Source organism: Amyelois transitella, chromosome 28, assembly GCF_032362555.1.
Source record: "Amyelois transitella isolate CPQ chromosome 28, ilAmyTran1.1, whole genome shotgun sequence".
Taxonomy (NCBI): domain Eukaryota; kingdom Metazoa; phylum Arthropoda; class Insecta; order Lepidoptera; family Pyralidae; genus Amyelois; species Amyelois transitella.
Genome location: NC_083531.1, coordinates 1,839,454 through 1,852,693, shown reverse-complemented (window position 1 = coordinate 1,852,693; position 13,240 = coordinate 1,839,454). Strand labels below are relative to the sequence as shown.

Here is a 13,240-nt window from a genome sequence, read left to right as displayed (position 1 = left end):
ACTAATATTATAAAGCTGAAGAGTTTGTTTGAACGCACCAATCTCAGAAACTACTGGTTCGAATACAAAAATTATTTTTGTGTTGAATAGATCATTCTTAATTAAATAGATATTTAATAGATCCTTGAGGGCTTCAATGATGCCCAAAATAACTAATCCACGCGGACGAAGTCGCGGGCACAGCTAGTCAGTAATAACTTTATCAAATTTCATAACAACACACCATAAGATACTAATAGATATATCGCTTAAACTATTACCACATATTCTTCGATGGATTTAAATTATGTATAAAAAAATACGTTTATTTCAGATTACAGGACCCATATGCGTACAAAAAGATTTGATTGGACTTAAACAATTAGGTAAATATAAAAAAATATTTTTTTCAATACAATAGTAAAAGGTAAGGTGAAAAAAGTTATTTTGAACAAGTAAAAGAAAAAGTACAGTCTCTACATATTTTTTTTGCAAAAAACATTGACAAAAAAGAAATTCAATATGTAATCTATCTATGTTCCAACCGCCTTTAAAAAAAAGGTGGTTCTCAGTTTTACCTGTATGTAAATATGTTTGTCAGCGATTATCTCGCGTTTCGCAAAACAGATTTTTATCAGGGGTTTCCAAAAAACATTTTTTGTCACACTTAAGAGAAGTTTTTAATTAGAAATTTTACCGACTTCTAAAAAAGAGGATTCGATAGGAGGCAGTTTTTGTTTTACATAAGTTATTACCTAAACTAACCACATCTGGCTCTTAAATATACAAAGAAAAGGATTAGACGATAAAGGAACAATTTACAATTCTTTCTTAAAAATTTCGTCACAATTATCTATACATATAATCTATACATATAATAAAACAGTAAAAATATTTTGTCTGTACATTTAGTATTTTTGACTGAAATGGATAGAGGGACACTTAGAATGAATAATAGAAAGCAAAAAATTTTTTTTTGAATTTCTTGTCTGTCTGTATGTATGATCACGATTATCTCCGAAAGTACTGAACCGATTTACTTCAAACTTTCACCAATTGCTTTGTTTTAACTCAGAATAACATTTAAAGTTTGTTTCATCAAAATCGGTTCACTAAAAAAAAAGTTATCGACATTTGAATGAACTCAAGGCATCAGTTTGCCTTGAGTTCATGAAATTAAAAATTCAAAGTCATATACGACAGCATTATACCTATAACATATAAATATAAGTGAAAGGCGACTAAGGGATGGGCTTACAAACTTGGGTTTCTTTTTTAGGCGATGGGCGAGCAACCTATCACTTTTTGAATGTCAGTTCTATCATTAAGTCAAATAGCTGAACGTGGCCATTCAGTCTTTTTAAGCCTGTTGGCTCTGTCTACCCCGCAAGGGATATAGACGTGACCATATGTATGTAGTCTACTTTAATTTCGCCATCAACGCAACGGCCTCGATGGTCCAGTGGTTAGCCTGTGAGACTGTGAAGTTGGCGGTCCAAGTTCGAATCCCAACAATTACAAGATATTTTTTTTTAATATTTTTTGTCTGTCTGTCTGTCTGTATCTCAAATTCAATTTCTAAATTTTTATTCATTATTATAGGATACTATATATCGCTTAATAATTGTCAAAACGTATTGTTTAACAACATTGGTTGACGTCAAATAAATTACTTAAAAACTAAGTTTACTGCCGCTTCCAAGGCGTCAGTGCAGAAGAAGCGGTAACAAACTGCACTGCAGCATTTTCTTCAACAACGTCAACTTTACAATATTAATTAAACTTAGAATAGAATGTGGACGAGAGAATACATTGTTCAGATTTATATATGAGATTGAATATTGAAAAAATATATATATATATATATATATATTTTATGGATTGCCAATTTTAAAAAGATTTATGTACAGAGTGTACTGAATTTTGATTTAAGATCAAATCAAACTACAATTAATTGCGAGGTTCCTGTGCCAAGCTCGAGCCAGATGTTTTTATCATTAAGGTAATCATCAGTCCTATTATAAGCCTTCTGACAAAGTACTTTCTTTACATACTCTTTGAATTTTCGGTTGGGCATATCAAGAACAGACTCCGGCAACCTATTATAAAATCGTATACAGTTCCCCATAAATGATTTACTGACTTTGCTAAGCCTATAAACCGCATGACTAATTTATGTTTATTACGTAAATTTCTATCAGTTGTGGCACTAACTTTTTGAAAAAAAGAGGTATTTTTCCTAACATACATTATAAGATCAAAAATGTACTGGGACGCTACTGTAGGTATGTTTATTTTCTTAAAGAGTTGTCTTAGTGAGTCTCTTGGTCCTAAGCCATAAATTGCGCGAACGGCCCTTTTCTGAATTATAAAAATAGTTTGTATATCAGCCGCGCTACCCCATAAAAGTAAACCATAAGATAACAAGCTATGAAAATAGCTGAAATAAACAAGCCTAGCTGTAGCTACATCTGTCAATTGTCGGATCCTCCTAACAGCATAAGCGGCAGAGCTAAGTCTATTGGAAAGTTTAGAAATATGAGCACCCCACTGTAGCTTTGCATCAATTATAATTCCTAAAAACTTTGTATTTTCAACAAATTCTAATTTCTGGCCTTCCAGTATTATGTCAGTATTGGCCTGCCTTACGTTTGGAAGGGTAAATTTAATGCATTGGGTCTTATTAGCATTTAAAACAAACTAATGTATGTATCTGGTAATTTATAAGTCCAACAGATGAACGCTGCTTCTTTGTTCTTTGGTTTTTATTTTTTTATTTTGTTTGACTGGAAAAAATCCCGATTGGAATAAGTCCACCATTGTACATATTCTTCTAAATCCAATGACTATTTTATAATTTGTTATATATATATTTTAATGTGCAATAAAAATTTTACAAACAAACGAATGTGTAAAATTTTTCCAAACCCACACAGACAATCAGACTGATCGTTTTATGTGTATAATTATGAGATGTAAGAGTTTAACGATTATTACGAGTATTACAGCATCATAAAATTCAATGGCACGTTAACATTGAATTATATCTGCATCTTTGACAGCTTAAACACGTAAAAGCACATTTTTACTAATATATAAATAATCCATACATACATACATATGGTCACGTCTTTATCCCTTGTGTATCCAGTATTATGTCAGTATTGGCCTGCCTTACGTTTGGAAGGGTAAATTTAATGCATTGGGTCTTATTAGCATTTAAAAGAAGATTGGTGGTTGAGAACCAGATAGATATGGCCGACAGTATATTATTAACCGAACTTACATTTTCGCTATGGCGATCTAATTTAAATATTAAAGAAGTGTCATCGGCAAACAGCACTATACCCGCCTGTTTTTCCACCATAAAAGGCAGGTCATTGACATATACCAAGAAGAGGAATGGTCCTAAAATTGAGCCCTGAGGAACACCCATTGAGACCCTTGATCCGCTTGACTTTTACTCCATTAATATCTACAGTATGAAGCCTATCAGTCAAATAGGATGCCATTAGTTTAGTTGATTTGTGGTCAAACCCATATTGACGAAGTTTACGCAAAAGTGTCTGATGATCTACGCAATCAAATGCTTTAGAGAGATCGCAAAAGACTCCAACTGAATCCTGTGAGCTCTCCCACGCGTCATAGATTTGAGTAACAAGTGCTACTCCCGCATCAGTGGTGGACTTCCCGGCAGTGAACCCATATTGTTGGGAATGGAAAATGTTATTGATTTTAAAATATTGTTGCATTTGATTAAGCATCATCTTCTCAAACACCTTGCTCAAAACTGGCAATATAGAAATAGGTCTATAATTGCCAAGGACTGTTCTCTCCCCTTTTTTGAATAAAGGTATTAATTTACTACATTTCATTAAATTTGGAAAAATACCCTCATCAATACATTCATTAAATATAAAAACTAGATCAGATGCAATAATGTCTATGATTTGACTTATGATACTAACAGACATACCCCAATGGTCTTCAGACTTTTTCGAATTAAGTTGTTTGAACGCCTTTAATATATTATCAGAGTTAACATATATAAATTTAAAGACAGATTTGATGGGAGTTGTGTTATTATTAAGAAGACAGATTTGATGGGAGATGAGTTATTATTAAGATTATCTGACTGTATGATTAAGATTCAACTCGAAATTAACGCGGACGAAGTCGCGGGCAACAGCTAGTTCTTAATATTACTTCCGTATGTGTTATTGTAGTTATGTTAAATCGTTATCATGCAAAAACCGTACGCAAACAAGACTCAGATGGAGATGTTTGACTTGTCATACAATCAGAGTATGATGTTAGTAATCTGTATGTAAAAAAAAACATGCCGTGTGGTACCCGGCACCAATAAAATAAAATAAAGAGTAGGTCCACTTCATCCTTTTCCCTTGGATGTCGTAAAAGTCGACTAAGGGATAGGTGAATAAACCTACATTCTTCTTTTAGGCGATGGGCCAGCAACATGTCACTATTTGAATCTCAATTCTATCATCAAGCCAAATAGCTGAACGTGGCCTATCAGTCTTATCAATACTGTTGGCTCTGTGTACCTCGCAAGGGATATAGACGTGATTATATGTATGTATGTAAAAACTATCGCTGTTTCGCTATTTTTGGACGTGAAACGGGGATACGTATTCTCAATTCTTTCCTTCATCGTTAGATCGTTGGTAAACAAACTAATGTATGTATCTGGTAATTTATAAGTCCAACAGATGAACGCTGCTTCTTTGTTCTTTGGTTTTTTTATTTTGTTTGACTGGAAGAAATCCCGATTGGAATAAGTCCACCATTGTACATATTCTTCTAAATCCAATGACTATTTTATAATTTGTTATATATATATTTTAATGTGCAATAAAAATTTTACAAACAAACGAATGTGTAAAATTTTTCCAAACCCACACAGACAATCAGACTGATCGTTTTATGTGTATAATTATGAGATGTAAGAGTTTAACGATTATTACGAGTATTACAGCATCATAAAATTCAATGGCACGTTAACATTGAATTATATCTGCATCTTTGACAGCTTAAACACGTAAAAGCACATTTTTACTAATATATAAATAATCCATACATACATACATATGGTCACGTCTTTATCCCTTGTGGGGCAGACAGAGCCAACAGTTTTGAAAAAACTGATAGGCCACGTTCAGCTATTTTGTTTAATGATAGAATTGGGATTCAAATAATGACAGGTTGCTAGCCCATAACCTATAAAAAATCCAGAGTTTGTAAGCCTATCCCTTAGTCGCCTTTTACGACATCCATGGGAAAGAGATGGAGTGGTCCTATTCTTTTTTGTACTGGTGCCGGGAACCACACGGCACAAATAAATAATCCATTACATTACATCAAATCACGCCCTTATCCCGGAGGGGTAGGCAGAGACTACATCTTTCCACATTCTTAACTCGCTCATTGCGCGTTCAAACAAATTGAATTGAAAAATTCTTTTTGCGTTGAATAGACCATTTATCGAGGAAGGCTTTAGGCTATATTTACATCACGCTGCAGTTATAAAGAGCAAAGAAATAATGGAAAATGTAAAAAAACGGGGAAAATTATTCATCCTTGAGGGCTTCAATGATGCCCAAAATAACTATTCCACGCGGACGGAGTTACGCGGGCACAGTATGTATGTATGAACATGAACACGCTAATCTCAGGAACTACTACAAACAAACTAACTCTTCAGCTTTATAATATTAGTATAGATGTAAGTACCACGGTCGAAGCCGTGGCGGGCCGCTAGTGGTATAATGATGAACTCTAACGAGGGCAACGCACCCCAGATAAAGCGACCATTACTGGTGATGTCCGTGACTCATTTCACGAGAAATTGTTTTATGTAGTGGCTGACACGACATAAAAAAAAATTTTCAGTTCAATCATACACACATAAAGTCACGTCTATATCCCTTGCGTGGTAGACAGAGCCAACGGACGGCTAAATGATGAAATTGAGATTTGAATAGTGACAGTTGCTAGCCCATCGCCTGATGGAGGAATTAAAAGTTTATAAGCCGACTAAGAACGCCTTTTACGACATCCATGGGAAAGATATAAGAGTTGTTCTATTCTAAAGTGTGGATTCACACTGTAAAAGTTAATTTTTAAAGTCAATCAAGTTATTTTAAACCAACCTTTTTTATTATCGTATTGGATCGTAACCTCTTTTTAACATTTAGGTACCTATTAGATATAAAAAGTGGTTAACTACGTGCCCACTAAAATGTAGTTATCACGTTATTCGGCGCTAATTGTATGCCTATATCGGGTGAAGATGTTCATATTCATAATAACTCTATTAACACATTGGTGCTGCTGCATAAGTGTGAATTGTCTATGATACTAATATTATAAAGCTGAAGAGTTTGTTTGTTTGTTTGAACGCGCTAATCTCAGGAACTACTTGTTCGAATTGAAAAATTATTTTTGTGTTGAATAGACCATTTATCGAGGAAGGCTTAAGGCTATATAACATCATGCTGCAACTATAAGGAGCAAAGAATTAAATGGAGAATGTGGAAAAAAATCGGGGAAAATTATTCATCCTTGAGGGCTTCAATGATGCCCAAAATAACTATTACATGCGGACGAAGTCGCAGGCACAGCTATTGATAAGAATATTTAGCTAATTCTATAATATCGTGATGACAAGCATTTTAGGGGTTAAAATTTAAATATGTAATAATCTTTTTAGGCTGTAATTTAGAATAGATTTTTTTTCCTTTAATAAATAATATTGGTTGTTTTTTTAATAACAGGCACAGCTAGTTTTTATATAAAATGTTAGGCGGTCAATTCAACTGGATGCCTTGACCTGGCACAAATACAACAGATGTTCGATTAAAACCAGTTTGACAAACATGGTGTTAACGAGTAATTACTTGTTTATATAGCTTAAACTTACACAAAAATATTTTTTTTTCTGACTTAAGACATTTTAGTGGCAGTGATCTGCAAAAAAAATTACTATTCCAAAAAAAGAATTTTGAGTGATTTATTTCTTTTATAACTATGTTCTATTTCTTGTAACTGTGTAAATTCCTGTGCAATAAAGATATTACAAACAAACAAATAGATCAGATGAGAAAAGTAGAGGAAAGAGATAGATAAAACTTTTTATTGCACCGTAAGAGTAAAACATACGAAGAGAGCTAGGGGGAAAAAGACATAGAGGCCACAGTCCAAAGCAGTGATGGGAACAGATCTCAGAGAAGTTGGAAACACTAATCAGCACTGAGCTTCACCAAGCAGTTTTGCAGCTGATGGAAACATTTCATTGACAAATTAGGACTCTTTATAATAAGCAATGCATGACCAATTAATAAGAAGAAAGATTTACGTAGAACAAAGCTTGAAAATATTGGAAAGTAAACTTTTATTAACTTATGTTTCCTTTGATCATGGTTACACATAAAAATGTCTCAATATGAAAGTTTTCTAAAGATATTTTCCCCAAACTGAAAGAGTATGGTTAGGATTCGAACTAAAAGTTAGGAAGTTTGGCTCAACTCTTAAAACGGGCCACCGCCAGAGAGGTTGGGGAGGGGGTGGGGAGGGTGGGGGAGGGTTTGTATGACCCCCCCCAAGTATTTTTTTTTGCCGGAAGCCCCCCCTTTTTGTATACGAATTTTTGAAAATCTTAAAAATTGCACTAAACAACGCTATATTTTTGGTTTGTCATTGTAAACTGTGTTAATTTAGTATTAAATAATTAGTTTGTCCATTAAACATGTACAACACATTAATTAATATATTTTAGCACTAAAAATATAGTCAAAAACTTTGCTTAAAAGTAAAAACAAAAAAGACACTAACTATGAACAGAACGCAATCCGCCGTTTTGGTTATGTGCTACTGTCATCTTATCTACTGACTTCGAAAGTAGCTGTCGCTAAACGGGGGGGTCGGGGGTCGGTAGCGGTAGCCCCCCGCAATGAAAAGAAACAAATTAGTCACATATCAAACTCGGTTTGGTTAGGTCAGGTCAGGTTGGTGTAAACCACCAAAGCGGAGCGAGCGAAGCGAGCGGAGCGTTCAAACTGAGTAAAAAAGTATAATAGACAGTACGTATAGGTTAGGTTAGGTTTAACTCACCTTCACCCCTTTCATCCCTTCTGACTTTCCCCCCCCTTGCCCATCTGGCGGTTAATGACCTTTAGCACACTTTTTATATGAAAACTTTAAAAATTCGTAAAAAAAAACTATAGGCTTCCGGCAAGGGGGGGTCACGGGAGGGGGGGGGGTGTTAACCCCTCCCCCATCCCCGTGCCCCCTCCCCACCCCTCTCCGGCGGTGGCCCGTTTCAAGAGTTTAACCGGAAGTTTTTTAAGGAGTCCTCCCTTTTTATATGGCCATGAACAGGTAAAAAACTGGAATGGTTACACATAGTTACAAAAATAATTTTCTCTATAATTAAGAAAAAATCGTTTTAATAGGTAAATAAAAGTAAAGCCTCAGAAGCATGGAGATACTGGTTGAAGTATCTACGTGGTGTTATAAGAACTTTATCCGGAAAAGTAGACTTTCGTCAAATAGGCACTTTATTATTTAAACAAAGAATTATACAAACCGTACTTCCCTACAATTAATAGGAGTATACAGTAATCATTTATGTATTTAAACCAGTACAAAGTCTCACTAATAAAGGACAATGATACTCACCGATGAAAGAATTTCCTTGTTTGTAAAATAAACGTATTCAAAACACAAATCTTCAAATCAAATGTAAAAATTAGCACAAAATAAACACTCCGTATTGCACAAGGTTCATGTCACATACTGTTTTGTTAATTAAACTTTGCTAATAAATAGTAATAAGCCATTATTTTCACAATTATGAATAATCACCTCCGAACTCGCTGGCCATTTCATCAGCGAAGCGAATGAATGAAGTAGTATTTCTTTATGAATTGAACGACTTTACGCTAAATGACGTGAACATGACATTTGTTTTTGTTATGTTGTTGGCTGAGCCACTGCTGAGCATAATCGGAAATAACCGATTATATTAACTCGTTGTCGAAACAAATTGAAACAAATTTAATATTAATAAATTCCAATTCCCACACCCGGCATTTTTATTTACTGATGTAATTTAACTATTAACGTACACTTACTCAATAATATTCCATGTAAGCTATTGATTCAAAATAAATTCCAAAATGAATGATTTTAAAACATAACTTGAATTGAAACTAAATTTGAAAAGGTTTTGAAAAAGACATCCAACAATTTTTTTGTAATTTATAATTTATTACAATTGCTAGATTCCGGCCTTGGCTCCCACGCGAAAAATAACAATATGTTATTTAATATACTTACCTACTATATCTGTAGGTACAAACAGTCCATATATTTAAGTACTGAAAAAAGGTACACAATCAAATCTTCTTATTGCAATATTAATATGCGTATTTTTGTGGAAAAAATACATTTAAATATTAATTTTTAACTATGAGAAGAAAAAGCAAAATGAAATAATAGATTACCTGATGCATGATTTTTTTCTTATAATCCCACAAATGTACATACCTATATACATACATAAAATCAGGCCTTTTTCCCGAAGGGGGAGGCAGAGACTACATCGTTCCACTTGCCACGATCTCTGCATACTTTTTTTGCTTCATCCACACCCATAACTCTCTCATTACGCAAGCTCGGTTGTTTCGAGTACTCCTGACCTAACCCTTTGCCAGGACGTTTTTAATTTGATAAATATACGTCCGTCTAGGCCTTCCCACTCCGACCTTTCCCTCCACACTCTCCTTGTATATTTGCTTAGTCAGCCTTCTTTCATTTGTGGCGTGTCGTTTAAATTATGGATATAAAAATGATGTCTGCGCACGCATGACGCCGCTCCTCAGAGCATCGCCGTTCCGACAATTCACGTCAAGCTCCTGTTCATGTCGCCCGTCCTTGCGTTTCTGTTTAATTTTTACATTTATATTATTCAGATTCATTGGGTTATTTCCTACATCACGCTGTTCTTATTTCTATTGTGTTTCGTTTTCTCTTTCCTAATTTGTCTTCAAATATCTTAAATAAATCTACCTTTCTCGCTTAAAAAAATCTATAAGTACCTCATTTGTTTTTTAAGTCCATAATTTCTCCACTTCTTTATCCTTTTAGCTGCTTTCTTCTGCTTCAATTTTGTTAGGACGTTGTGAACCTAAAGTTCTACACATTCATCCTCTCCACATGACCAAAATATTTTAACATGCTTTTTTCTATTCCTGTTACTACATCTTCTTCAATTTTTTTTCTTTCATTCTTATTCGCTGTTTCTTATTCGGTCACTCAATTTCACACCGATCACACTCTTTAACGCTGTCATTTCCACCGCATTTATTCTACTTTCGTTCTCTCTCCTTTAATATCACTATCACACTTGCTAAATTTATTTTCCAATAAATGGTTTATCAACATTCTTTACCTTTATTTCATTATCTAAAGATATCACACAGCACAGGTCCAAATCATTTCAGTCGCTTCTTGTAAACACTTGACTCTACCCAACATCAGGATCATGGTTGTATAGGTACACACAGGTCTTCTCTCCAGAAAGGTGAAACGGATGTTACCGGTACTAACGCCATGAGGAAGAAGCTTAGGACAAATTTATTGTTATAAGAAGAGCATAGCATGTAGCTGTAGCATGCCCAGAAACAGCAAATCTCGTCGTCATATTAAGTTTAAGTAGTCAGTGTTGTTTATCGTTCCCTTCATTATTATACATCTTCTCAAACAGGTGGGTTCATATTTGGGAATACTGCCTTTATTACCTCACTGATAGGTGACAGTGTGACACACAAAAATTTGGTGTGCCTTTGAGAAACGTAGAACTAGCATACTCATTGCCAGGTCTGCTATATTTCTGGTCAAGCTTTACTTACAGTTATTTACAAAATAATGTTCATACTCTTATCGATTTGAAAACATCCCATGTTAATCAAGGTAGTAAAACCTTAATGCTTACTCTTAATGAAATATGTGTACAAATATGAGCCTGTTCATAAATGTTCTCGTTCTAATTAGTGTCAGCGCATTAAAAATTAACTTCAACGAACACAACAAAATAGGTTTTTTTGACTATGGTGTAAATTGGAATGATCAAATTGTAAATAAAGAAACAGACCTAAGAACTAAATTTCTTGAAAAAAAGAGAAATAATATTGATAGTAAAAAAAGGATATATGCTCTTGAAAGAGTGACTTCAAATAATATAGAATATCTAGATGGTATTCCACATTATAAAGTTGGTAAAAGTTTAAAAAGTTTGCGTGACGTTGAAAAACTTGAAAATAATTTTAAATCTCTGGTGAAGATGGAAGGAGTACAATATGATTACAAAAGAGACATGCATTGGAGAACTTGGAGAGAAGTCGCGTATCCCAATATGAGTAAAATAGTAGTGTGTTATAGATGTGAAAATATTGTTAATACTACTTGTGAAACGTGTACAGGCAGTGGTTCGTGGGTAAGAAGAACATAAAATAGTTGAGTGTTTGCCCTAAAATGTCTGCATTTAATTTTTCTACAAAAAAGACGGTATTCCTTCACGGTATCTTATTAAAAGTAATTCTTGATCACATTCTCTGGTTTCGACTTTTATACACAAGTGGTACTTCTTTGATATTACTATACTAAATTTGATAAAGTTTCAATGGTCAGCCGCCTGACATCGACTTTGTATGACTTTCATTTTTAGTAATTTAAGAAATATTTGAAGAAACCCTTTCGGAAAAATTACGAATATTTTCTTATATTTCCCAAAAATTTGTCCACGAAAGTTGATAATGATAAATAAAAGAATTTAATTCATTAACCTGAATGTGAAGATTTTCTCACGTTGATTTTGCTTACCGTAGAACACCCGTTGGCACTCAAAGTAGATATTATTAACATACATTCATTTTGTGCATGACTGCATTAGAGGTTTGAACAGTACTTCTAAATGTTTGCAATATCCGAAAGGGTTAATATGAAGGAGATGCTAGTTTAAGACCTTGTTGTACTCATAATGTGCAAATAATTATTAGTTATTGTAGAATAATATCGCACGAAATTTTATTCGCTTAACGATATTAATTTATTCGTCACTTCACTATTTACGTTCAGTTCCTAATTTATTTCAGGCCATAGAAGAAAATTTACCTTGCCCATTTGAGTTGTTTTCAATTATTAATAAAAATGAAATATGTGCAGTAAATTACAAGCAGATAAATAAAATAAGGGAACAGTGTCCACTAATAATAAAATTGTCAGATTTAAGAGACTGTAATAATCCGATTGAAACAAAGTATTTAGTGAAGCGTGATTTTAAATCCGCTTCTGAACGTAGCACAAATTTGTGTAAAGAGCGGGAATATTGTGAAATTTCAACAATTTACACGGTAAACTAGTGTTACATACCTACTTACTTATTTTAAATCTGTGAAATTTATTTGATAAAAAAATTCGTGTAATTATGTAGGTATAAAGTTTACGTTTACATGTCAAACTGAAAAAGAAATCTGATGATTACATTTTTTTACTACTACTCACACACACTTATAATTAATTAATTTTTCACATTTTAGATATTACCAAACCGAACAACTTTTAGAATAATTAATTCATCTAACCACATAATATATTCAAGGATAATGAAATTTGGCAGAGAAAATTATGTATGTATAGAGGACTGCGGAATCTACAACCCGACAACAAAAAAAATTACGACTAATGAAAAGCCTTTCATAGTAGATTTATTAGATAAGTCTCATAAAAATAAGCGAGAGGATTTGCTTAATGAAACCGTGTATACTAATGAAACAACCCAATCAAAGACTACCAGTATGCTGCCTATTAAAATTGGGATAAAAATTTACAAAAATCCTCATTTCGAAACGGCGAGGAAGAAGAAAGAGGAAATAAAATTTAAATATAATGATTTTTATGCCAGTACGACGCAATCGAGTTGTAAAAAAATGCAGACTACGACTCAAGATGAGTATGAGTTAGATGAGTATTTTGAGGCTCTGTAACAAACCGTATTTAAATATTAAAATTAGTTAATTTTTCTAAATATTTATATGTTTTAAGAATATTGACTAGATTTGTAAATAAAACAATATTGTAAAGCTATTTAGGTAGTTAAAGCTGGCCTGTGATTGTTGTGAGATTGGCTCTGTCTAGCCCGTAAAGGATTTCTATCTCTTTATATAAGATAAAAAATTCAAGA

General features: G+C 33.5%; 2 protein-coding genes across 3 annotated transcripts in view; one reads left to right on the top strand and one right to left on the bottom strand.

The window, feature by feature from the left end:
• The window catches only part of LOC106133708 (monocarboxylate transporter 13), a 35,458-nt gene extending 26,514 nt beyond the window's left edge, over nucleotides 1–8,944 (bottom strand). For both annotated transcript variants that reach the window (XM_013333520.2, XM_060952249.1), the window contains exon 1: nucleotides 8,677–8,944. The gene's annotated coding sequence lies outside the window, so the exon portion shown is untranslated. The remainder of the gene's footprint in view (nucleotides 1–8,676) is intronic.
• A 2,073-nt stretch (nucleotides 8,945–11,017) lies between these two features.
• LOC106133684 (uncharacterized) lies at nucleotides 11,018–13,043 on the top strand. Its single transcript, XM_013333495.2, has 3 exons — nucleotides 11,018–11,494; nucleotides 12,153–12,410; nucleotides 12,597–13,043. The coding sequence occupies exons 1-3, from the start codon at nucleotides 11,018–11,020 to the stop codon at nucleotides 13,041–13,043; spliced, it is 1,182 nt and encodes a 393-aa protein (XP_013188949.2).
• Nucleotides 13,044–13,240: the final 197 nt, after the last annotated feature.